The 27830-nt window shown below is 39.5% G+C and overlaps 2 protein-coding genes across 2 annotated transcripts in view; one reads left to right on the top strand and one right to left on the bottom strand.

Annotated features, from left to right (window-relative positions):
- dlt (codanin-1 like protein dlt) overlaps positions 1-27830 on the top strand; it is a 172670-nt gene that overhangs the window by 38390 nt on the left and 106450 nt on the right. The gene's annotated exons all lie outside the window — the stretch shown is intronic.
- LOC136826984 (uncharacterized) overlaps positions 1-27830 on the bottom strand; it is a 94239-nt gene that overhangs the window by 15210 nt on the left and 51199 nt on the right. Inside the window, 1 exon segment of the mRNA XM_067084613.1 lies at positions 5834-6003. Coding sequence (XP_066940714.1) covers positions 5834-6003 — 170 coding nt within the window.

Here is a 27830-nt window from a genome sequence, read left to right as displayed (position 1 = left end):
GAGAGAGAATTTGACCATTTGGCGAATGGTTCCACCCTCGGCTGAGCGAGGATCACATTGCTGAAGCCTTCTCACATTTAAAATTAGATTTAATATTAATTTAACCAAACTGCTTAGACCAACACAGGAACAATGGTTTTGTTTTTCACGAAACGGACCCAGATCGCCGTCCTAGAGAGAGAGAGAGAGAGAGAAAGAGAGAGAGATAAAACAGAAATTAGCTTGTGTTCCTTTTTGAGAGAGAGAGAGAGAGAGAGAGAGAGAGAGAGAGAGATGATGTAGAATACAGAAATTAACTTGCTTTACTTTTTTAAGAGAGAGAGAGAGAGAGAGAGAGAGAGAGAGAGAGAGAGAGAGAGAGAGAGAGAGAGAGAGAGAGGATATAGAATACAGAAATTAACTTGCGTTACTTTTTTAAAAAGAGAGAGAGAAGGTGTAGAATACTGAAGTTAACCTCCGTTGCGTTTTTAAAATACGAGAGAGAGAGAGAGAGAGAGAGAGAGAGAGAGAGAGAGAGAGAGAGAGAGACTTCAGGAAGTGGGAGTGGGAGTTTGGGAGGAAAACATCGGCTGATATTACGATACAAAATACGTGTCGGGGATCGGGTTTCATACATTTTACAGGTTCATTAAGAGCGCTGCTTTCGTAAGAAACGGCGAACCTCAGAAGAAGAAGAAGAAGAAGAAGAAGAAGAGAAGTCTTCTTCTTCCTTCCTTTCTACCCCTACTTAATACCGCAGAGTGACGACACCGACAGTCAATTTGATATCGCTCGTGTGTCATCATACAGCTACTCAAGGAGATGCCTGTGGCTTCATATATTTCTTCTCTCTCTCTCTCTCTCTCTCTTTCTCTCTCTCTCTCTCTCTCTCATCGTCAGTTGTTTCCGTAAGCTTTACAGAAATTTGACTCTACTACCTAAATATTTCTCTCTCTCTCTCTCTCTCACTCTCTCTCTCTCTCTCTCTCTCTCTCTCTCTCTCTCTCTCTGATCGATTGTTTTCCTGTGGTCAGTTGTTTCATACCTGAATATTTTCTCTCTCTCTCTCTCTCTCTCTCTCTCTCTCTCTCTCTCTCTCTCTCTCTCTCTCTCTCTGATCGTCAGTTGTTTTCGTAAGCTTTACGAAATTTGAAGCTCTACTACCTGAATATTTCTCTCTCTCTCTCTCTCTCTCTCTCTCTCTCTCTCTCTCTCTCTCTCTGATCGTCAGTTGTTTTCTGCTTTTGGAGGTCTGCTTTACCTAGGTATTGATAAAGTTCGTCTCGTCGTCAGTAAATAAATTACAAAACTGATTGATAAGTTGGGCATGGCCTATACAAACTCTTCATATTTTATTAGATGCATTCAAGTGACACTCGCCTAAAGTATCATACCATCCCCTTCAAGTGATAACCATATCAAGTTTTAACGTTCTGTTCAGGTGCAACTTACCTCAAGTTACACCAGGCAAGTGTCACCCACTTCAAGTTGTATTAACGAGTTGCTTTAAATGAGACCCACCTAGTTTTATAAAGTCTTCTCCAAGTGTCAATCTTTTTGAGTTATAAGGTCACCTTCAGGTAGCACCCACCTTCAAGTGTCACTCACGTGAATTTACAACAGAGTCCTATAAAGTGTCACGCATCTCAGGTTACATCATTCACCAAATGTCAGTATTTGCAAGTTACATACATAGTCATAATTACCCTACGATAAAGCAATACCATGACTGCCCTCAAACCTCTTATTATAGCAGGATATTTCGTTTTATTTCCCACATTACGAAAAGCCACTGATTGACAGAGGAATTCTGTAGGCCCACTGTATGTAGCAAACCTCAGTCAAAATTTACTGTAAAGCCTAGAGCCAGTCAGTTTTATGTGACAGTCTTTTGATGTCAGCTACTCTCCAAAAACAGAAGCCAGTGAGTGCCAATTGACAGTTCACTAGTCACCTTATGTTATCTATTTTCGTGGCTCAAACTTTCCGAGCGTTGATAACTTACCATTATAACAAGACTAATGTTAATAACATGATTCCTCTGTTATGTAGGCCTTCTCTTGGTACAGACTCAATCACCATGAACCGCAACAAATTCTTTGTTTTTAGTCACCACCCTTGATACAAACACTTCATTATAAATCAATCACCGTATGTAATGATGAATACATCATCGCTAATCACCAGTCATTTTAGATATTATGAGAGTACCTGTCACCATCCATTCATTATAAGTTTTCGGATGTATTTTACAATGAGATGAAAGAACCCATTGAATTATAATTTCCCATTATAGCAAGCCCTTCGGATCCAGTTACCACTCATTGTAACAAACCTAGAATGCAATATTCTATCATTACCTTTCCTACTACTCATTGTAACAGACCTCAGAATACAATATTCTGTCATTATCTTTTACACTTCTCATTGTAACAAACCTCAGAATACAATATTCTGTCATTACCTTTTACACAACTCATTGTAACAAACCTAACTCACCGCAAATGCACTGATACATCATTATCTCTCATGTTAACAAGACCTGGAGTTTCAGTCACTATTCATTATAACAAATCTCACTCACCATGCATCTCACTGTCCCTCTGACTGAATTCATCATCCAGACCATTAAAAAAATAGTGTAAATTACCCTCTTCCCTATCAACAATCCTATGAGTGTCCGTCATCCTTTATACAGAAGTCACGGACGTCAGTCAACACTCATAGCGGTCCGGTTTTTGAGCGTCACTTGTCAGTCACTCATTCCGAGCGAAATTCCTGGCCCCTGTTGGCGAAATCTGGAACCGCTAAAGTAGGACTGGAATGGTGAAAGATGCGGGGTGCGGGGGTTACCGGAAGTTGTCAATGACGATCATAATGCCGACGGAAGCTCTGTGTCAGTTTTCATGGAAGCTCGAGAGGTCTAAGAAGAAGAACAAGAAGAAGAAGAAGAAAATCCAAAAACAAAAAAATTGCGTCCACATCAACATTCCTGAAAGATTCACTCATGTTTCAATCATTCATTTGCCGCGTTGATTAACAACTTGATTGACTAATATGTCTCCGTGACGAGCAAGGCGACTGACAGACTGATGCATCGCGATTCGAACGTCTAATAATTCATAAGAAAGTTTTGGCGCTCGATGCCGAGTCCCGTCGGAAAAGCATGGGCGGGTGAGCCTTCACTCCCCGTGATTGAAAGCGATTGGACGCCTGGGGTGGGGAGGGGCGTTGGTGGGGGACAACAACCTCCTTTTGGGGAAGGCGGTTAGAGGGGTGGGGGGTTAGGGCAGAGGAGCGTGGAAGGTATAGTAGGTGAATAAAGGAACAATGGAATGCACCTCGTACAAAAGCCAACCTGTGATTAAATTACCTGCAAATACACAATACCTGAGAGGCAATACCCGGAAAACAAATGGTTGGAATCCAGCCGGGTTGGGGGGCGGGGATCGTCTTGGAATTCGTGCGTGCGTGCTTTCGTAAGAGCGTAGGCCCGTTCCCATAGCGTTTTCCCATCCTGAAACCATGTCATGTCCGCGATAACTAAACCGCTGATCTGTTATGTGTTTTACGCGTAAGATTTGACGTCAGTTGTCTTGTATGGGAGAGAAAAATGTTGGTTTAGTTTCCCGGACCTCTTCTTGCAGCTTAAATGTCAGTGGTGTTATTAATGATTTGTTTTGATAAATCATCCTCTCCGTGCGTTGGCGAGAATGCAAATCAGTGCAAAGCGTAATATCTTCAACAAGAAAGAAACAAATAAAAAATGTTGATAATTTTATTTGTCACCGGAATTTTTTCCAGTGAATTGAAAAATAAACACTCCCATGCTGAGAGTAAACAGGAGAAATAGGGGAGGAAATTTTGAATGTACAACTTTATATCTAATGAAAATATATGAATAAAATGAATAACAATTTCACGATCACGATTTGAGAACCCCGTCATAATATAGCCAGGTTTTACTCACTGCACACATGACGATCTCATTTACGCTCATAAATATTCAGGCAGGTTTTCTGCGTTCACCTCCTTCATTTCCTGGTCTTCATCCCGGAAGAAGAATTCTAAATCAGATCTTTTCGAAGGAATAAGTAAATAAGAAAACGTGCATTCTGCATTTCATCAGTTTTTTCTGTCTGTTGTGTGTATGTGTGTGTGTGTGCATGTGTATGTGTATGTAAGAACGCAGGCCCTTTCCTATGAGTGTTTTCATATCTTGAAACCACCTTTTGTCCGCAATAACTGATTGCTGATCTTTGATATGTTTTATCTGTATTGTGTATCGATATATGAAGAATATGCAAAGTGTGTGCTAAGTAAACATATTATGTAGTATTACTTTTATTACAATCGAGACAAATTTGGTCGCCCACAAAACTTATCTTAGCATACAATTACGTAGAAGATTTACATAAGTAAATGATACTTTCAGTAATACAAAAACTCTCGTCTGTCAGTAAACTTCAAATGAAGTTTTAGGACGCAAACATATAGGCCGTAAACAATAGGCCTACATGCTACTATAATATTCGTGATCTTGAATAAATACCAGCACATAAAGTAGGTTTTGCAACTTTCTTTCAAGCGTAGTTGCAAAACCTGCATTGTGTGGTAGTAGTTATTAATTATTTAAATATAATAGTATCAGATAGGCCTATCGTTTACGGCTATGCCTTCATGTGATGTTTAATGACAGAAGTGGGTCATCTCATGTCTGCAGACGAGAGTTTTTGTAACGCGAGGTGGCTTGTAGGTAAAGGTTAGTTCGTGGGAACGTTGGTGAGTTATGTGTGATGTGCATGGACTCCCGAAAACCCCCGGTCTGTTTTCACACACACACACACACACACACACACACACACACATATATATATATATATATATATATATATATATATATATATATATATATATATATATATATATATATATATATATGCCTCTCTAAATTGAGTTCCATGTTTGGATTTCAATAAATCTTTGGATACGTTGCTTGAAATTCACGGAATTTAATGTGATATATATATATATATATATATATATATATATATATATATATATATATATATATATATATATATATGATATATATATTGAAATTCGTTCTAGATCCCCAAAAAACTGCCAGGAAGTAATTGATTTTATAGGAAGACTAAGCGACAGCCATTATTATTATTATTATTATTATTATTATTATTATTATTATTATTATTATTATTATTATTATTATTATTTCAGTAAATAGGCAGGAAATGAAAAGCAGAAGTATTTAGTGTTGCATTAGCCAGTTTGTAAACCAGTGACGTCGACAAATCAAACAACAAGGAATCATTCCAGTAGTCGAGGATTTAGCAGACAAGTGAAAATCACATCATCATTCTTGCCCAAATTAGTTTATGTTTCTACATTCTTTTTCATCTACTTATTTTGACAAAGGGACAGAGACGTTAACTGCTCCAGTTATCAGGTTTCAGAAACTAATTTCATTATGTAGGTCCACTGACTTTGAATTTTGCTAACAGTAATGTCCAGAGACTGACAACCATTACTGACAAGGTACAGAGGCTTTACCTACAGAATGCCAAGGTCATGAAAATTTGATTACTGCTACTACTATTACTACTACTAGTACTACTACTACTACTACTACAAGATTCAGAGACTACCTACTCCTAATGCTACTCCAGTAATGTTAAAGACTGACAGCTGCTACTGATAAGGTCCAGAATCTTTACTTACAACCCATGGCAATGTCATAAACCCTTTACTGCTACTACTACAAGATACAGACACTATACAGACACTACCTACTCCTACTCCTCCAACTCCTGAAACCACCGCTACCACTCACCCTGGTTTCTGTGAGGTTGAGAAGCGCCGACAGATCGGCCACGTCGCAGGATGAGAGGTACTGGGACTGGTTGAAGCGCGCTTCCAGCGCAGCCAGTTGCGTGGAAGAAAACGGCACTCGGGGGTTGCGACCTAGTTTGCGCTTTTGACCTCCTTCTCGACGCTTCACCCCTGCCGAAAAGCAAATAGATAAATACATGGATAGATAAATGAATGGGCATAAATAGATAGATAAATAAATAAGTAAATAAATAAAGTAAATAGATAGAGGAAGTGAGACACTGGCTGTGAGTGTCTGCGTTCTGAATTGGGAAATGTAAATACTTCCAGAATGTGGAATTCATTACTCTTTTCAGTGTTTACCTGAACCACTTATACTGATTTATTTTTCATAACAGCGTTTCGGCCATCATGGAAGTTTTGTTCTGTGTTTTCTTACTGTTTTATGCTGAAATTAACGGATGAATGGAAGAATGAATGAATGAGACGGTACAAAATAAAATACGCAAATAGACATCGTAGGTGTTTGTGTTGTGTGTGTGTACCTTTACGCGCATTTGCACATTTGCTTATATATTCACATGTAATGATTTAAGACATGTGGCTGTAAATACGCAAGTATGTTCTGTATATAAATATGTGTATGGTATATGGCTTATACTTAAACATTTCTTGCAATAACTATTTTTTTGTTGTTGGTAAGTTTTGTGCCTTGGTATTTAATAGTCTTACGAAGAATTATTATTGTTTTTTATACATGCAGAGAGAGAGAGAGAGAGAGAGAGAGAGAGAGAGAGAGAGAGAGAGAGAGAGAGAGAGTTTACTTCATGCATACTGATGATCCTTTAAATCAGTCATTTGTATTTATATAACAGCAATAAATCGCCACCATTCTTAAGAATCACGTCTGAAATAATTCATGTGCTCCTCTTCTACAATCCATCGATCCATCCTTGCCAAGTCAACTGAGAAAGAACACGTCATCTTACGTCGCCATTCTTTACTTCTTTTGTACTTCTTATGATCGAGACGTTTTCCCGCCTCGCCTTCCTCTTCTTGAACGAACCCCTTCGCCATCTTGAACGAACCCCTTCGTCCTCTCGAACGGAGCCCTTCGTCTTCTTGAACAAAGCTCTTCCTCTTCTTGAACGAAGCCCTTCGTCTTCTTGAACGAAGCCCTTGAACGAAGCCCTTCGTCCTCTTGAACGAAGCCCTTCATCTTCTTGAACGAAGCCCCTCCTCTTCTTGAACGAAGACCTTCGTCCTCTTAAACAAAGCCCTCCCTCTTCTTGAACGGAGACCTTCCTCTTCTTGAACAAAGCCCTTCCCCTTCTGGAACGTAACCCTTCCTCTTCTGGAACGGAGCCCTTCATCCTCTTGAACGGAACCCTTCCTCTTCTTGAACGGAGCCCTTCATCCTCTTGAACGGAACCCTTCCTCTTCTGGAACGGAGCCCTTCATCCTCTTGAACCCTCTTCTTGAACGGAGCCCCTTCATCCTCTTGAATGGAACCCTTCCTCTTCTTGAACGGAGCCCTTCCCTTCCTCTTCTTCTTGAACGGAGCCCTTCATCCTCTTGACGGAACCCTTCCTCTTCTTGAACGGAGCCCTTCATCCTCTTAGAACGCCCTTCCTCTTCTGGAACTGAACGGAACCCTTCCTCTTCTTGAACGGAGCCCTTCATCATCTTGAACGGAACCCTTCGTTCATCCTCTTGAACAAAGACCTTCCTCTTCTTGAACGAGGCCCTTCGTCATCTTCCTCTTGAACGTAACCCTTCCTCTTCTGGAACGCAGCCCTTCATCCTCTTGATTCCTCTTCTTGAACGGAGCCCTTCATCCTCTTGCCCCTTCCTCTTCTGGAACGGAGCCCTTCATCCTCTTGAACAGAAACCCTTCCTCTTCTTGAGAAACCATTCCTCTTCTTGAACAGAGCCCTTCATCCTCTTGAACGGAACCCTTCCTCTTCTTGAACGGAGCCCTTCATCCTCTTGAACATCCTTATCTCTTGAACTGAGCCCTTCATCCTCTTGGTCCCCTTGTCTTCTTGACTGGTCATCCTCTTGACTGGTCCTCTTCTTGAACGGGACCTTCATCCTCTTGAACGTAACCAGCGACATCCAAGGCCCTTCCTGTTCTATAACCCCTTCACCCTTGAATGGAACCCTCGCTCCCTCTTGAACGGAGTCAACGGAGCCCTTCATCCTCTTGAACGGAACCCTTCCTCTTGGAACTTCATCCTCTTGATTCTTCTGGAACGATATCCTCTTGAACGGAACCCTTCCTCTTCTGGAACGGAGCCCTTCATCCTCTTGAACGGAACCCTTCCTCTTCTGGAACGGAGCCCTTCATCCTCTTGAACGTAACCCTTCCTCTTCTGGAACGGAGCCCTTCATCCTCTTGAACGGAACCCTTCCTCTTCTGGAACGGAGCCCTTCATTCTTGAACGGAACCCTTCCTCTTCTTGATGAACCCTTCATCCTTGAACGAACCCTTCATCCTCTTTGATTCCTTCTTGAACGGAGCCCTTCATCCTCTTGAACGGAACCCTTCCTCTTCTTGAACGGAGCCTTCATCCTGGAGCCCTTCCTCTTCTTGAACGGAGCCCTTCATCCTCTTGAACGTTTCCTCTTCTGGAACCCTCATCCTCTTGAACGGACGATCATCCTCTTGAACGGAACCCTTCCTCTTCTGGAGCGGAGCCCTTCTTCCTCTTGAACGTAACCCTTCCTCTTCTGGAACTATCCTCTTGAACGTAACCCTCCTCTTCTGGAACACCCTGCCGATCAGCCCTTTCTTCTGGAACGTGTTCATCCTCTTTGAACGGATTTTAGAATTCTGAACGAAGCCTTCATCTTTTTAACGAAGACCTTCTCTTGAACCCCCTTCGCCCTCTTGAAAATCCCTCTTCTTGAACGAAGACCTTTTATCTCCTCCTCTTGAAAAACTATCGATCGTCTGTTTCTTCAGTCGCACTCAGGGCTTGTAGCCAGCGACTTCCAAGGCAAGATGTGATCTATAGACCACCCATGTAATCGCTCCCAAAAGGAGTCAAATTCGCGTCCTATCTAGATCTCCTTTCGAGTCCTTGAGGAAGGAGGTCCTTACTTTTTTTTAAGGAGTCAGGAGATGAAGGAGAGGGTTCTTTCACCCTCTCAAACGATCTCTCAACACCCGGCAGGCTACCACATCTCACACCTGCCGATCAGCGTTTCCAGTGTTACTGGATTTTAGAAGTCTGTTCTTGCTTTCGTTTTCCCCAAAATCTTCTAAGCTTTTATCTCTTGAGAAAACGGATATGTTTTGCAGGCTTTTTCTGTAAGCTTTTGCCATTATTATCATTTAAAAAACAAAGGACAGGACCTTTAAAGGGTTATTTGTTACTTCCAGCGGTATGTGTTGCAGTGCTTGTTTGTTCATTATTATTTATGTCACTTTTTATCCTTTTGTTGTTGTTATTGTTGTTGTTCCACTTCCTCTTCTTCTAGTCATTATTATTATTATTATTATTATTATTATTATTATTATTATTATTATTGCAAATATATACACACACCATACCATTGCTTTTATTTCTGAAACAAGTAAAGTAATTTTTCAGTGAATTGTTTTAAATTTTATTTTATTTAAATCAGAATATAGAGCGTTGATTCTTTCTAAATATAAATTCAGAATGTATATATATGTAGTCCACATATGATTGTCACTTGACTGTATGTATGTATGTACGTATGTATCCATGTGTATGATATATATATACTGTATATATATATGATAAATACATACTTACCTATATCTAATTATAGTTTTAGTTTTCTGTAAAAGAAAACTATTGTGCCAGCTTTTTCTGTCCGTCCACACTTTTTCTGTCCGCCCTCAGATCATAAAAACTACTGAGGCTAGAGGGCTGCAAACTGTTATGTTGATCATCCACCCTCCAATCATCAGACATACCAAATTGCAGCCCTTTAGCCTCTGTAGTTTTTATTTTATTAAAGGATAAATTTAGTCATAATCGTGAGTCTGGCAACGGTATAGGACAGGCTCCACCGGGCAGTGGTTAAAGTTTCATGGGCTGCGGCTCATTCAGCATTATACCAACCCCACCGAAAGACGTACATTTTCGGTGTCCTTGATTATACGCTGTACAGAAAAGTCGATTGCGCCGAAGACACTTTGGCGCATTTTTTACTTGTTTTATGACGTTCCCACATCGTATTATGCAACTAAGCCTTCGTATTTGTATACAACCCAGAGTTGAAATAAAATCTGATGTTGTTATTGTTTAAATAGTGTTGATCTATAGCGCTTCCTTCTTCGCACGATTTGTGCTTTAAAATTCCTGTTTATTGTATAAACGATGCGAAGATTTAAGTTAAAAATAAAAATAAATTGCTGCAAAATCAGGTGTTGAGAGAGAGAGAGAGAGAGAGAGAGAGAGAGAGAGAGAGAGAGAGAGAGAGAGAGAGAGAGAGAAATACTTCCTGTATCCAAGTTACTATGGTGTTTGTCATTTTGTCCTTCAGTGTAAGGATTATCCTGATGTTTTTACGCATTCTAAAATTCATGTATACTACTAATCATCAGGAGAGAGAGAGAGAGAGAGAGAGAGAGAGAGAGAGAGAGAGAGAGAGAGAGAGAGAGAGAAATACTTCCTATATCTAAGTTACTATGGTGTTTGTCATTTTGTCCTTCAGTGTAAGGACTATGCTGATGTTTTTACACATTTCACATTTTAAAATCAACGTATACCACTATTATAGGAGAGAGAGAGAGAGAGAGAGAGAGAGAGAGAGAGAGAGAGAGAGAGAGAGAAATGCCTCCGATAGGTAATGTGTTTGTCATTAAGTGAAAAGGTCAGGCTTATGTCTTGATACGTGTGGAACTTCCACGTGTCCTGATATATACACATCAAAGCGTTTAGTGTTTAGATGCCATCTCTAGCGAAACGAATCCCGTAGAGCGGGGTTAGTGCCGTCAGTGCACCTCACGTGGTGCACTGTAGGCATTACAGAGGGTGCTTGCTGCGTCCCTTCTGCCCGTAACTGCATCCAGTGTTTAGTTATTTGTCTACCATCATTCCAGCTTTCTTTCTTCATTCTTGATGTCCAACCTCTCTAACTATTAGGCTACTTCTTTAGAGGGTTTTTCCCTAGTTCGGCCTTTAGATTCTTGTACTTCCTTATTTTCTGGATCTATTATCTTGCTGTCCAACCACTCCAACCCCTTCTTTTCATGGTATTTTCACGCCGAATGCCCGAAATTGCCCCAGTGCCCTGCCTGACAGCCTGAATTTCATCAAATCGAATTGACCGAAGCGAAAATGAGACTAGCAAACACATCAACAGATTGCAGCAGCCTCGACAGCATTAAATGCTTGACAGCTCAGCGCCTTTCCGAGAGAGAGAGAGAGAGAGAGAGAGAGAGGCCGAAAATAGAACGAGGCTGGCATTACTCCGAGTAATTGACGTACCAACGGGGTAAATTAACGCTAGATTCGGGCGACGTTCTACAAAACGCTGGCATTTAACGTCTCCAGCTGAAACCTGAAGTGACGCTTTCGAAAGAGCGTTTTATTTCTCTTATTCTTTCATGCATTCCGTTTGGCGAACGCGATGAATAATTATCAGGCGCTTTTGGAGAATGGATAATGATTCGAATGATTTTACAGAACCAGTTTTTTATTTATTTATTTTTTTTTTTTGTCTGGAAATAAGAAATTTATTCGAGACGAAATAAGTTTGTGTACTTTTGTGCGGGCACTAAACGTCCTGTTTTGTTGTTCGATCCGTGAAATAAAGCTACGTTAGGTCTGTTTTGTCCGTGGGTGGGTGACCATCGAGAAACGCCAAAAGCTGTTGGCATACTTTGAACATCCGTGGGACGGGGTATGGGGCAAGCAGTCTCATCCCGAAAACACGCGCTGGGAACTGGCGTCATCCCTCTGACAAAAAATAAAGTAGGTTCTTTAACTGCCTTAGACAGGATTAAGTGAAGACTTAAAATTTAATTATTGTGAAGATTTAGACTTTGTTGAAAGGGACAGTTGATTAGACTGTTACGTTGATTCGAGGCTGACTCTCGATTCAGGATTTTTTTATCGCTTTGTTTTGTTTTTGTTTTCTGTAAAAGAAAACTATTGTGCCGGCTTTGTCTGTCCGTCCGCACTTTTTCTGTCCGCCCGCGGATCTTAAAAACTACTGAGGCTAGAGGGCTGCAAATTGGTATGCTGATCATCCACCCTCCAATCATCAAACACAATTGTGCTTCTGCCAACGATATAGGACAGGCCACCACCGGCCCGGGTTTAAAGTTTAATGGGCCGCGGCTACAGCGTTATACCCAGACCACCGAAATATAGATCTATTTTCGGTGGCCTTGATTGTACGCTGTAGTGGCTGCACAGAAAACCTCGATGCGTTCATTTTTGAAATTGTTTTACGCAAAAGAATCAATAACGTGCGTTGAAATGAAAGAAAACGGCCTCGTGCTCTTTAGAAACTAAAAAACGTAAAGTACAGAGACAAAAAATCATTTTAGCTGAGGAACATTTTAGAGTTCCTGAAACAGTTCCGATAAACCCTCCCTGATATCAACATCATCCTTTGCAGGGAACAAAACGAAATTTAAATGTGAGAACCCAAAGAGAGCAACCTACCCAGGTTTAGACAGTAATTTCTGTTTGCTTATAATAATAAAAATAGTAAGAGTAAGACTCATGGAAATCTCCTTATCCGGCTGCATTAGGCTACAACTCGTGATTTACTGACAGAAATTTTATAACAATTCATTCACTTGTCTTTCTTGAACCTGACGTAAGTGACGCTTTGCAAATGACGTTTATGATCTATATTATCTCCAGTTACGGTGAGCTAAAGTTAATGTAGATGTTTCATCATGAAAACGAAACACTCGTCAACAATTGTTAACTATGACAAGCCCCTACACAAAACCATACGAAAATGGCAGTATGTTAGAGAGAGAGAGAGAGAGAGAGAGAGAGAGAGAGAGAGAGAGAGAGAGAGAGAGAGTCTTGAATGAATTAGTTGGTGGTCTCATTGTTCCCAACTTTCCACAGTTGTGAAAGTAAGAGAATCAAAGAGGAGTAAGTTGGTTCAACCTTATGATGAATAGATGGCCCTCCTCGACTCGACTCCTAAATGGCAGATTAAAACCGCTAGGGGTGGAGGATGGGTGGGTGGGGGTGGAGAGGTGTGGCGGGAGCGCATACTCGGCGACTTCAGGAACCCAAAGGGCGTCTTATTCGTGGTTGAAAAATTTACTGGTTTTCCTCAACGTCTCGCCGTCAGGCTTTTTCTTCTACAGGAGAGTTTCATTAGCAAGATCGGTATCTGAAAAGCCTTGGATTTCCTGTTGGAAGAACCGAGTTGGGTAAATTCTATTTTAGTAGGAACGAACAGATTTCTATTCTTTTTAGCAAGATTTTGCGTGGCAAAACTAGCAGGTGACGAGCCTTGCCTTTATGATGACGAGAAGAACGCAGAATCAATTCTGATTCTGTGGAAAGAAAGCATCTTACGCCTTGTTTGTTTACTTCTGCTAGTTCATGTTTGCAAGGTCGAGTATTTGAAAAAAAAAATCCCGTGAAGAAAACAAAGATGGAAGAAAATGGGAACTTGGTGTTTGGCCAGGAAAAAAAAATACTCAGTACCCGATGTGATGAAAGACACCTGTTTGTATAAAATTATTATTATTATTATTATTATTATTATTATTATTATTATTATTATTATTATTATTATTATTATTATATGCATGCGCTGACTGACGGAGAGAGAGATTTCCACAGTATCGGTATCGCCCCCTTTTTTTTTTATTTTTTTATTTTCTGCTTTGCGGACAGAATTTTCATAACTGCCAGTACGTAATGTAAGTTAATAAACAGACCAAATGGCAACTGATAAAAGAAATTGCCATTTGAAAACAGGCCCACAATTTCCCCTCTTTATTTTGATAAGCTGGAACGTCTTCACCTTTCTCCCATTCTCCGGATCTTCCTGGGATCTCGCTCGCCTCCACAGAGGTAATTACAGGTAGCAGAGAGAGAGAGAGAGAGAGAGAGAGAGAGAGAGAGAGAGAGAGAGAGAGAGAGAGAGAACTCCACGAGCAGGTGGACGACGGGCCAGGAATTCGGGTTTCCAGGGTCCACTAGTGGGCCGAAGATTTCGTAATCTCATGTGACGTTTACTACCAATTATAGCATGCAAGTGGCCGGCCAAGACAGTTGGTGGAGGAGGAAGGGTTGGAGGGGAGGAGGGGTCTGTGTGGGGAGGCGGGAGTCTGTGGATGGGCACCATCAAAGATCCTTCCTTCTAGAATGTCAACAAGGGAGGAAGGTATCAACCCTCCTCCTCCTTCCAGCCTTACCTGGAGCAAAGACTCTTGCCAGGTTTGTCACCCACGTGAAGAAGAAGAAGAAGAAGAAGAAGAAAGAAGAAGCCTCAGCTCTTGTTTTCTGTAACGTTTAGAGAGCCTCCTTTTATCCTTGTCTTTTCCTTCGGTCGTTCAGATTTTTTTTTCGTCTGAAAGTGACTTGAAAAGTCTTAGAAGAATGAAATTGGCGAAAGATTGGCTGCAGGGTCTCAACTGATAAAGAACTAGAAGAAGAATTAGGGAGAAAAGGAAATGTAGTGTTAGATACGAGGAAAACAGTAGTGAAGGAGGCAGAATTACAAGATTATGGACATACTGATAAAAAGAAAGAGGAACGATTTAAACTGATGACCAAAATAGTGATGATAATAATTTATTAAGGCGAAGAGGAAGAAACGAAGCCATGAATTCAGTAATACCAGAAATCAACTTCCTGTGCACATCTGATAAAGACCCACAATATTCATCACTATATTCTTCACTATAGTTGGCAGTCCTTTGAGAAATAAAGCGAGGAAACTCTATTTATGAACATTGAAAAGAATTTCGTTGTTATATATGACGAAAATTAACGAGGGTTATGGATGGAGTGTTTATGTTTTGTCTTTTCATGACAGAGAGAGAGAGAGAGAGAGAGAGAGAGAGAGAGAGAGAGAGAGAGAGAGAGAGAGAGAGAGAGAGAGAGAGAGAGAGAGAGAGGAATTCAAGATTAAAATTTGTCCGAGATAAGGTCAGATGCATTGACTTCTTTTCCAGAGCAGTTTAATGGATTCTTCAAGAACTAATACATGAGAAAGTGCCTCTTGGTTATTGCAGTTCTTTGTATTCATGACGTGTTTTCTAATTATTAATCAAAATATTAAAACTGGGTTGACCTGAAGTTGCTGGTTGTAGTTAGAATGAGGTAAACTCATATTAACATGGGGCACATGTTTTTTATAATCAGCCCATAACAAGAGGAATATTAACTGACTTTTTATATATGTAAAGTGATCTGTAAGAATTCAGATCTTGTCAGAGCTATAAGAAGTAATAACAAATCTTTGTCTTTAAAACAGGAGTTCCCGGAATATTTGATTAAAAATCTTTCTCATTTTGTGACGTTTTTAACTGAATAACAGCATTTCAATTGAATTTTCCTGTAGCTTTTGTTTACCAGAAGGACGGAGAGAGTAATTGTGTTTATCCTAACCTATATATATTTTCTAATTAGCTTTGTTGTTCTGACGTCACTTGTATAGTAACTCAAGTGAGCTAATTGCTCAGGACATGATCAGAGGTGCTCCGCATTCGTTGACTTTTGGGAGGTGTAAAAATAATAATAATAACAAAATACGCAAACTTTAAGAATATTTATTATAGTTTTTATTAAATGGGCCTTGTGCCAGCACGGGACCTTGCTCCCAGAGCAGCCCGCTGGCCCCCGACAAAGTCATGGAACCCAAAACAACAACGAGTGCCGCTGATGAAATTGGCCCATTCCTGATGACCGCTCTCGTCTTTGCTTGCGACGTCAGTCTTGGGTCAGAGGTTACTGGGATGACTTTATCTCCCAATTATCCGCCTTCATTTCGCCCTCCCTCATGCCCTTTCTCTCCGTCTCTTTCTCTCCCTCTCTCTTTCTCTCTTTCCCATCTCCCATTACGACATCTCTCCCTCGTCTACATTGCGTCCCTCCTCCCTCTACTCCCCTTTTTGGTGGTGTCTCTGGTGTGGCCAACCAATCACCCAAGACACCAGCAGGGTCCCTTTCCAGCCTCACCCCCTCCCCTACCCACTCCCCTCCCACCCCACCCTCTCCCATCCCACTCCCCAAAACCCCTTCCAGGTTAGTTGGTTCTCTCGCCCCTTTCAACCACTGTAAGCTAATATCGCTCAGAGCCTGAGGGATCTTTTATTTTTTAAATTTTTTTTTAGGAGGAAATGTAACAAGATTCATTCAGATGCTCTCCTTTTTTTTTAAATTTTTTCCTTTGGCTTTCTATCTTTCTCTCTCTCTCTCTTTTCTCTTATTAATAAGGTCTTATTTGTGGCCTTTCTAGTGTTACCGCTTGTCTTTTTTTATTTTATTTTATTTTTTTGTCTCCAGCGTAACTTTTCTTTGCACTGAGGTATTTCCAGGGGTGTTCCAGGCTTCATACATTCATGCACGATGGTTTTCAGCGCGATAAATGCATGTATTAATCCAGACCTCCAAACAATAATTGTAACTGGAAAAACCTCTTCACATACTTAAATGTTATGAAGGGACCACGATTATCTCTCATAAAGCAACATTGAGGATTTTTTTGCGAACAGCTTATCAAAATGGGAAATTATTAGAACTGTATCGGTCTCTACTTTGCGGTCGTTGACGTGTTTCTCAACCTGTCAGCGATAAGTTTCCGACATGTGTCTATGACATGTTTTACAGAAATGAGGACGTATCTTTATGAACCATGGTAAGGGGACGAAACGTCCCAGAGCTTTGAAAAATGAGCTCAAATCCTTAAACCTGAGGCAGAGACGAGGCAGAGACATAGTTTGGTTTTGACGGTGTGACCTAATTAATGATTGCAGCTTCATGTAACTTTCCTGATATAAAAATGTGATCGTTTTGGTGAAAGCTGAAAACCGTAAGTTTTCTTCACCTTTTAAGCTTTTTTGGGGACAAGGACGAGAGTTTTGTCGTTTGGCTGTCGCTAGGCTCATATTTACTTAGTTTCTTAACATCTTTAACTCACACTCACACGCACCTAAATTGTGCATCTAAGTTATTGCTAAATGAATAACAGGTTTTTAAGATGTGCCGTTATTATTTAAACGCCTGTTACTACTACTACTACTACTACTACTACTACTACTACTACTACTACTACTACTGTGCCCGTACCGTAAAAAAATGACGGTAATATAAGCGACAGCCCAGGCGCCAAGTCGCTTTCACTGGCTGCTCTATGGGCAAGAGCCCGTGCTGGCATAGCGACAGCTCCATCGTAAACAACAACAACGCCAAGTCCCGACACTAGTATTGACGTCACTAGTTAGGACGTTACGTACCGTTCCGAAGCTCGGACTAAAGTACACCTTCATTCTCCACGCTCATGTAAAGGTCAGTGGATAGAAAACCTGAACTGGACATCATTAACTATAACTGTGGTTTTTACATAGAAGGAATAGACGTATATTTATTTGTTGTGTTTTATTATATATACATTCTCTTGTTTAATTTATATCTCGTTAATTCTCCATTGCAAAAGCAATATTTTTTTTGCATTTAATGAGCGAATTAGGACTAAGAACATATGATTTATCAATATTAGTATCTTTTCTTAGTATTCTTATAAAATGAATTTCGCATCACGCGAATATTAGGACGAAGAAAGAGTTGGGAAGATAATAAGAATACACAGTTTATAATGAAAAATGTCGCAGTATATAAATATGTATTGACTAAAAGAAAAAAAATCTCTCTCCTTCTCTCTGCTTCTTTCATGGCCATAACTGCGGTCCACATCATTCATCTTTGATATAATGATTTCATTGTCGCTGTTTTTTGAATGGTCACATTCCTTGGGTCGAGACTTTGAAAGGGAGAATGCGTAGTGATTCTTATCTGTTCATTGATGGTGAATCTGTATGTAAGTTGTCTGTAAACAGTGTATCGTCATCAGTATATAGTGCACATTTACCGTGGAGACAAGTACACGTATTGTTATATGTGGTCATCAGTATATAATGCACATTTACCGTGGAGACAAGTACACGTATTGTTATATGTGACATACGTGTACATTTTCCATGTATACAAGTATTTACGTATTATTATGTGGGGCAACAACTTTCGGTATTGATTCTCCAAATCTTCAACACACGTCTTTCGGTTCCCAGTGGTTTATCCGTGTTTGTACGGTGGCATCGGCCTATTAATATTTCAGCGAACTCTTATTGTTGACAACATTGCCTCCTTGCCTTCTTCTTTTATTCAGCACGTCCCTAAAAAGTCTTCGATTTGTTTTCGACATTCTTGAATCTGAGTTGCCGTGGCGTGTCACAGATCGGACTACTGTTTTATCTAGTTTTTTGGCGAACATGATTTTTTCACGAGTTACCCTTCTGACATAGAAAACGGGAGGTGTTCGTTTAGGTAAATGTCTTAATCGATTGTACTCTTGTTTGCGTTTTCTGATGACAAAATCTTGGTTGTTTTCAATTACGAAATTTAATTCTTTTGGTTCGTAAGATAATTCACTTAGGCGCACAGTTTTGTGAATTTGGCTCAGCCACTGATATTAACAGCAAGATGTTTAAATGTACCAGAAATGAGCTTTAAATGTACCAGAAATGAGCTCATGTGATGACACTGAAGTTCTGTCGTATGCAACAGTGGTATTTACCAATGGCCCAGGTTTTATGAAAAAATTACTGGATGTGACACTCATCAAAAATGCGTTAGGTTTGAAAATTACCTAAGGGCATCTTTCATATATGTTTCTAGGAGTTGAAAAAAGAAAACTATAAACATTTTTTTTTCTTATTTGAAGCATCGGTATTTCATATTTACTTTCTTCCAGTTTGTTTTTTTTTTTATTTTAAGTAAAATGCTGCTCTTGTAATTGACAGTTTAGACGTCTTATACTTTTTGTGGGGCTTAGAGACACCAAAAAGTCTTATCGGCGATATTTTTGTACAAACTGAACATATTTTAAATTTCAAGTAAGTGCCCCGGAATGCACAGTAATCGGTAACGCCAAGTTCATCCGGTAAACGAGATAGAGAAATTCACTGAATGGGTAGCAATGTAGACGTGTTTTGATAGGAAACATCTGGAGATTGTGGGCTTGTTTTACTAAGAACAACTTTTGAGTGCACGAATTAAGTGCAGGACAGCGATGGACGAACAATTGTCGATTTTTTGGTGGATTATGGACGTGTTTGTGCTGATGATTCTTATTTAACGAAAGAAATCGTTAGTATATTCAATTCAGAGACAGCACAGAAAGAGACTAACTGGCAACTCTAAAGGTGGTGCCATACGTTCATGTTTTTAGTTGTTTATTTATTTTTTTTTTCTGGCATCTTTTAGTATCTTGTCCCCAAACATTACTTTCACCAGAATGAAGTCTAAACATTTTTGGGCTTATTGGGCACCGCCTTAATGGGCATGCGCGACTTCAGTTTTGCTCTAAGACAGAAAACATTAGGTTGCTTGGTGTAAAGTTTGGCACTCCAGGGTTGCTAGATATACTATAGAGCTTACTAGTGTGGAGATGATTGGCAAGAGATTTACTATGCACCAAAAGGTTTCTTTTGTCTTTATCTGTCTTTCACAAGATTATAGTCGAAGGTAACTAGGGAATTAGCAGTGTAATCTGTATAGTTTAGACCGCATAAAATCTCTGAAGGTCTGAAACTCACACTGTTCACTTGCTTTCTGATGGGGCGATCGAAGAAGCTGTTTGGAGAGTGGGCGATGCTTGAAGTAACTCTTGTGTGTGTTTGTGTGTGTGTGTGTGTGTGTATTAACGTCATCCTTTTTTTTTACTGTAAAAACTAATTTTAGCTATAATCAACTCAGTGATGCTAAATATATAGACAATTCTGTCCACTGGGTTGTGAATACTGCTAAGACCAGGAAAATCTTTGCGAATACAGTAATCTGCTTACGTTGAGTTTTCCCATTGTTTTCTGTGACTTCTTTGTTCATAAAACTCGTTAATTTATCGTTTGCATTTGCATGCTGATATGTATCAGGATTATCCAAAAGTTAGGATAGTCCACAAATATTTGTGATCTCTTGTAGCAACTGATTTTAGTTTTCATCGTTTCTTTGATGTCCTGGGGATATATACGAAAGAGAGAGAGAGAGAGAGAGAGAGAGAGAGAGAGAGAGAGAGAGAGAGAGAGAGAGAGAAAGAGTCTTATTTCGTTTAGCAAGAAGAGAACAAACAAACAATTTGGTCAGTGCTACACTATTGAATGTTGACGATAACACAGGAACCGTTGATGTCAATTTGACATACTTCGAAGTCCTTTGTTTTAACCAAGAAAACTTTCCTCTCTCTCTCTCTCTCTCTCTCTCTCTCTCTCTCTCTCTCTCTCTCTCTCTCTCTCTCTCTCTTTAACTATCTATCTATGTGTGTGTGTGTGCGTAGAATATGCCTAAGAAGAAAAAAAAATGTGAATTTGATATACTTCGAAGTCCTTTGGTTTAATCAAGAAAACCTTCTCTCTCTCTCTCTCTCTCTCTCTCTCTCTCTCTCTCTCTCTCTCTCTCTGTGAATTTGACATCTCTCTTTGGTTTAATCAAGAAAACCTCTCTCTCTCTCTCTCTCTCTCTCTCTCTCTCTCTCTCTCTCTCTCTCTCTCTCTCTCTCTCTCTGTAGAATATGCCTAAGAAGAAAAACATGTGAGTTTGACATACTTCGAAATCTTATGGTTTAACCAAGAAAACCTTCCTCTCTCTCTCTCTCTCTCTCTCTCTCTCTCTCTCTCTCTCTCTCTCTCTCTCTCTCTCTTTCTCATCTACTCTCTTATGGTTTAACCAAGTGTGTGTGTGTGTGTGTAGAATATGCCTAAGAAGAAAAACATGTGAGTTTGACATACTTCGAAGTCCATTGCTGTAACCAAGAAAACCTCTCTCTCTCTCTCTCTCTCTCTCTCTCTCTCTCTCTCTCTCTCTCTCTCTCTCTCTCTCTCTCTCTGTGGAGTATGCATAAGAAGAAAAAACTATCTTGAGCATAGCCATTGCGTGTTTGAGTGTGGCGTTTGTGCGTGTCCTCGGTGCGACACTTGGCGGGCTTCAAGGCGATATAATACGGGTTGTGGCGCGAAATTAGATAATCAGAAGGGCGAGATTGGCGCGTGAAATTTTATCCCAATTTTTTTCCCACTCTTATTGTGTGTAGCCTTGTGCTGCTAACTCGCTTTGACAGTGAGTCACCATATCTCCGGAGAAAGTTGATGAACGGGGATCATTAGCGATAATGATGATGATGAATCTAATGGTGTATAGCTGTTTATTGTCAAGCCGAGTCACTAAACATGAAGTTTTCCTGGACCTATATTTTACGTATATTTAGACCTATGGATTTTGTGCCTTCTGTGTAGACTTGCAGTGTCTCTAGAATTAGACCTATATTTATGTGTCTACGTCTAGGCATCCTTAGACTTGGAGTATACTGTAAAATTCTTACAAGTTCGCCTAGTCTATATGTAGCATCGTTTGTCCTCGTAGGTGTAGGCTTCCTTGGTTTAAGATAAATGACAAAATGTGAGTGATGTGCCAATTCAGATTTTACATTTTCCTTATTTTCATAAGATATGAAACCTTTTCCTTGATGCAGGGAGGTATTAAATGGCAAACTCTTGATGCAGTTGTATAAAATATGAATGTGATTTACAGTCAATATATATATATAATATATATATATATATATATATATATATATATATATATATATATATATATAATATATATATATATACACTATATATATATATATATGTTTATGTATAACCCAATCACGGAAATATGGAACGTGACGAATTATATAAATAAAGGCAATGCCATCTGTCATTTATACAAACTTTCTTTGGAAACTTATTTTTATGTTTCTATCAGTCTGCTAAGTAAAGGTCAGTGAGTCGAAAGGCCTAGCACCACTCCGTCGTTTCACTTTCCTTCGTTAGCATTGCCTATATATATATATATATATATATATATATATATATATATATATATATATATATATATATATATATATATTTGTATATATGGTTTTTTTTGCCTGTTACAAATCGAGAAAGCAAATGCAGTTGAATACCAGTTGAAAGAGGTGGATTTGACAATGGAATGAATTCGTAGAATATATGATTGATTTTAAGATAGTGTTTCTTCTTTTTACAAAGCGATTTTTTCCAATAGCATTCACCTTAAGCAGACAGGATTATGACTTAACTCTGAACAGCCAAGACATCGTAAAACAGAGTTAGCATTCATTACTCTCTCTCTCTCTCTCTCTCTCTCTCTCTCTCTCTCTCTCTCTCTCCTCATTTTTCGGGTCTGGGCTAGATGAGGACTCTTGGTTGCGCGATCTGCTGGACTTTGCATCGTTAAGAATAAAATAACATTGATTCTTATTATGATAATGACATATTGCTTCTTTGACGTATAGGTGACATTCTTAATAGTGATATGGTGAGACCATGTAGCTTCCCTTATTCATTCTTTACATTCTTCATAACATAAAAGCGTATCAGCGTTGATGTTCTGGTGTGTTCATTAATTTACTTACCTCCCATTTCGTACTTCTCTATTTCTCCATTTCCTCGTCTTCATCTTCTTTGTTAATTGGTTTTAGTTTTCTGTAAAACAAAGCTATTGAGATAGCTTTGTCTGTCCGCCCGCACCTTATTCTGTCCACACTTTTTCTGTCCGCCCTCAGATCTTAAAAACTACTGAGGTTAGAGGGCTGCAAAGTGGTATGTTGATCATCCACCCTCCAGTCATCAAACATACCAAATTGCAGACCTGTAGCCTCAGTAGTTTTTATTTTATTTAAGGTCAAACTTAGACATGATCGTGCGTCTGGTAGCGCTATAGAACAGTCCACCACCCGGGGGTGGCTGAAAGTTTCATGGATCTCGGCTCATACAGCCTTGTACCGGGACCACCAAAAGATAGATCTTTTTCTGTGGCCTTGATTATGCGCTATACAGAAGACTCGATTTCGCTGAAGAAACTTCGGTGCATTTTTTACTTGTTATTCCTTAGACCTAGTTAACTGGCTCCTCTGCTCACGTGGAAAGACACGCCTGCACTGACTCTGCATTTGGCGATTGCAGTTGACTTCTAGTCAAGCCTCATTATACCTGCTCTTGTCATAATTACGCTGTGATTGATTGATGTTGATTGAATCACGTTTATAAACTGATTCATAAGTTGTTTTATATCAATGATTTGGACTAAGATATGAAACAAAATAACATCTGAAATAAAAGTTTTACCCGCCAATTACGCGGCCAGTACAAACGCATACACGCGCGCACAGAAATTCACAAACTTGTATATGCGTGATAGTTTCGTAAATCATTATATTTCCGTATGATTTTTAGTATAAAAAATATTATAAATATGCGGGAGAATATGCACTGATAGTTTCAGAATTTCCGTATGATTCCCAAGAGCTTAGTCACCATAGAGCTTGAATTCAGACTGCACTCTTATGTACTTATAAAAACATCCATTTGTTCCAGTGTTAAAGCATAGACTCTCAAAATGTTAAACTCATAACTTAAATAGGATTGAGAGAGAGAGAGAGAGAGAGAGAGAGAGAGAGAGAGAGAGAGAGAGAGAGAAAGGAAAGATTGTGGAGGGAGGCAGGTTGTCACAATACCCCAATTAGCGAAGAAGGTGTCAACTGATATCATGGACCCTGCTCTACCTGCACGAGGCATGGCGTGTGTGCGTGCGTGTGTGTGTGTGCGTGCGTGCGGGTGTGTGTGTGTGTGTCACTGTGTATGTGTGTATGTAGGTGTGTGTATGTTTATTCACATGAATACAGGGAAAACAAATTAAAGTTTTCAGCAGTGCTGTATGACACAGAGCCGGAGCACTTGCATGTTGAATATACATGTATTTTTGTCGTAGTAAAAACGAAATCAAGAACATTTTCCCCTGGATTTGTTTCATCTCTCTCTCTCTCTCTCTCTCTCTCTCTCTCTCTCTCTCTCTCTCTCTCTCTCTCTCTCTCTCAGATGACCACAAAACATCAGTAAAACTGTAATAGGAGGAACAATGATAAATAGATGGATCGACAAAAATCGACATAAAGTAGAAAAGGAAAGAGGAATGAAAAAACTGATGCAGGAATAAGCAGTGGTTCGCAGATTTCGTGCAAACAATGGAAGACTGAAACAGCTTGACCACCAACTCATTTCTTACTTCCTTTAGGGACGGGTGGAAAAGTCTACTTAGTGAAGAGGTTAGAAGCTTATTAGATTATGCATTATTTGAGGGATATAAAGGTGATAACTGGTAAGAAAAAGAAGGGCTGGAGGTATATTTGGTCATTGTCTGGTTGAAGGGAAAGTGAAAAGGGAAGGTAGTTAGTTGTAGCTGTAAAAGAAGAACGTAGAATATGGCTGTAAATATGACTGAGGCGAGTTTGGTAACAAAGAAGCGAGAAGATCCTATGGTGAGAGATTATATAGAAAATGTGGGTTAGGTGGAAGGAGTTCATCTCAAAGATGTGCTCAGTAGTGGTTGATTCAGCTAGGTATTTGGGCCTTGATGTAATGTTGACGGACTTATGAAAGTAAAGGGTAGCCGCAGGGAAGACGAAGCAGCGAAGGAAGAAGCTCTCTGGAACAATTAGGAAGAGAAAAAAGCAATATCTACAGAAACGAAAGTTAATGTTTATTAAGACCGTTACGCAAACTGTCATTTTTCAAAAATGAAGTTTTCATTCCGAGTTCAAATGAAAGCTAAATGATGGAGGTTATGAAGATTGATTTTTTTTTTTGCATAATACACACATGGGGTTAGATGGCCGAAAGATGGGAAGTGTCAAAACGGATAGCATAGGTTTTTGAACTGGTTTGTTCATGTTAAGAGAATATAGGACCATAGGCAAATAAATAAGTTATAATATATATTATATATATACACACATATACATGCATACATACATGTATGTATACATGTACACTCCTGGCTTCAAATATCGTAGTGGTGTTTCCCTACTCATGATGCGCAAAATGCGTTCCACCGAATTCCTTGACCGAATCGTCATAGAAAACCATTTGCGAATCATTTTAGGTCAGAGAGAGAGAGAGAGAGAGAGAGAGAGAGAGAGAGAGAGAGAGAGAGAGAGAGACAGCAAAGCGAGGGTGAGGAAGATGCCACCCGCGCAAGATGACTGGATTATTCAGGGCTTGGTAGGGGGGAAGGAGTCAGGAATAGCATCTCGCTCTTCAATTATGGATCACACACAACACTTATATGATTAGGTTGTTCCTAAAACGAACGGCTGCGAGCCCTGGCTTCCCCCGTCTCTTTCTCTCTCCCTCACTCACTTACTTTCTCTGTCTGTCTCTCTCCCTCTGAACACAAAGCAATTGAAATCTCCCCTCCTTCTTAATCGTTTGGCTACTGGGACACTCCAATTGTATTTTTTTTTTTTTTGGCTCTGCATTCTTGAGATTTCGGTTTTTGCTTTTTTTTGAGATTCGATATATTTATATTTTTTTTATTTTGCTTATATATAGGTATATAATTTATATATATATATATATATATATATATATATATATATATATATATATATTATATATTTTTTTTGAGTTTTCTGTGGTAGATTGCTTTTGGTTCTCTGACAATTTTCATTGAGTTGTTCTGTACATGCTAGGTTTTGTCATATTTATCCTCCTATCATCTCAAAATTTCAATTATGCTTTATTTAAAATACGGCATTTCATTATCCACCATTTACCTTCTTTTCGTTTAGCTTGCTACGAAAGCAAGATTCTTCCCGCGTTCTAGCCAATAATTTTTTAACTCGTCGTTTCTTTCCTGTACCGAGCGCTTTCTCAGCGGCCTCTTGAACGCAACCTAGCAGATCACTGGAATGTCATTCACCCATCCAGGTACTGTCATCAGAAGTCCTCACCTTGCGGCACTCCAAGGCCTAAATATTCAAAGTATGATCATCACATTACAGCAATTCGTATATACTGTCATCAACCTCATTAGCCTCACGCGGTGCACTGTAGGCATTAATTGAGGTTCTTTGCAGCGTCCATTGGGTTCCTAGCTGCAACTCCTTTAATTCCTTTTACTGTATCTCCATTCATATTCTGTCTTCCATCTTACTTTCCATCCTCTTCTGACAATTGTTGCATAGTGCAGCTGCGAGGTTATCTTCCTGTTACACCTTTTAAACCTCTTACTCTCAATTTTCCTTTCAGGGCTGAATGACCTCGTAGGTCCCAGTGCTTGGCCTTCTGCCCAAAGTGTATATTCTATCTATCTATCACCCTCATCAGTAACATTACTCAGAAGCGTCCCATTGGCTACTCGTTGTAGTATCATCATCATCATCATCATCATCAAGAATGTCCTGCGGCGTTCCATAGGTTACTCATTATTATCACATCATCATCACACTATAGAAATTTTCATATGTATTTTCATCATCCTCATCAGTAACATCACTCAGAGGCGTTCCAACGGCCATTCATTGAACTATCATCCTCATCATCATCATCATCATCGTCGTCGTCGTAACACGCCCAGGCCACCGGGCCCTCGAAACGCCTCTCTCTAACCCCCTCCCCTTTTCAAAATTAATCGCCGATATCAGAATGGACAAAAGAGGTCCTCCTCCCCCCCTTTGAAGTATCCTTCACAACGAGGATCTCTCTAAACTGTTTCTCCTGTGAAGGACTCCTTTCTCCTTTTCGGGGACGAGAAAAGTACGTACGAAGAGAAGAGAGAGAGAGAGAGAGAGAGAGAGAGAGAGAGAGAGAGAGAGAGAGAGAGAGAGGTGGGGTGGCATTTGATAACCGGGCCGTAAGGGATAGATTTGGGCAGCGGGTATGAAATGAGACATATCTTTGACCAATGGTCTCTTTTCTTCCCTCCTCTTCTCCCCTCACCCCGCCCCCCAACTCCCATCCTCTCTCAACTCTCTTTAACTAAAGCCCACATTCGCCGAATTCCTCGGCAGGCCCACTCCGGGGCGCGTCTTCTATTCCCCATTGTTTACAAATGCGGTTGTGGTTACTTTTCATCATTCTGTTTAATCGCCGGTGTGATGGTTTAGACCTGTCACAGACCTTTTTCTTTTTCCCCTCTTCTTCCTATTCTTCTTTTGGACGAGGAGAGATTCGTGTAATAGATTTCGTATCATGAGAAACTTTACCTTTTGATGATGATTGTGTGTGTGTGTATGTGTGTGTGTGTGTGTTATTCTCCCATTCAAGTCGCATAATCTGCTTTCAAGGTATGTATCTGCTTGATACATATCTGTGACTATGAATGATTTATGTATAATTTCGTTTAATTAGATATAATTTCTTGTGTCAGCTTTCAGTATCCTACTGTTTGTACTGATCCTTATATATCCCTAGAATAATTGAGAGCTAATTGATCTTGGTTAATATTGCGTATTTCTTGTACGCGTGAACTTGCGCAAGTGGAATATATATATACATACGTATATTCCTATATATATATATATATATATTTATTTATATATTTATAATCATACATGTATATATATATATTATTTTTTATTTATAAATATACATGTATATATATATATATATATATATATATATATATATTTTTATTTATAAATATATATGTATATAAATATATATATATATATATATATATATATAGTGTGTGTGTGTCTGTGTGTGTGTGTGTGTGTGTGTGTGTGTGTGTGTGTGTGTGTGTGTGTGTGTGTGTACTTGCCACACACCGGCCTTGCAAATGTAGACATGTTCTTAATGTCACAATAATCAGTTATCAGTCATTTGTCGGTTATTTACAGTCATTATTTTAGGCTTTGGATACGATGTATCCTCACGTCCGATCAAATATGTATCCGTTTACGCT

This window comes from Macrobrachium rosenbergii, chromosome 41 (assembly GCF_040412425.1).
Source record: "Macrobrachium rosenbergii isolate ZJJX-2024 chromosome 41, ASM4041242v1, whole genome shotgun sequence".
Taxonomy (NCBI): Eukaryota; Metazoa; Arthropoda; class Malacostraca; order Decapoda; family Palaemonidae; genus Macrobrachium; species Macrobrachium rosenbergii.
The sequence above is the reverse complement of the archived record's forward strand: the minus strand, read 5'-3'. Positions and strand labels throughout refer to the sequence as shown.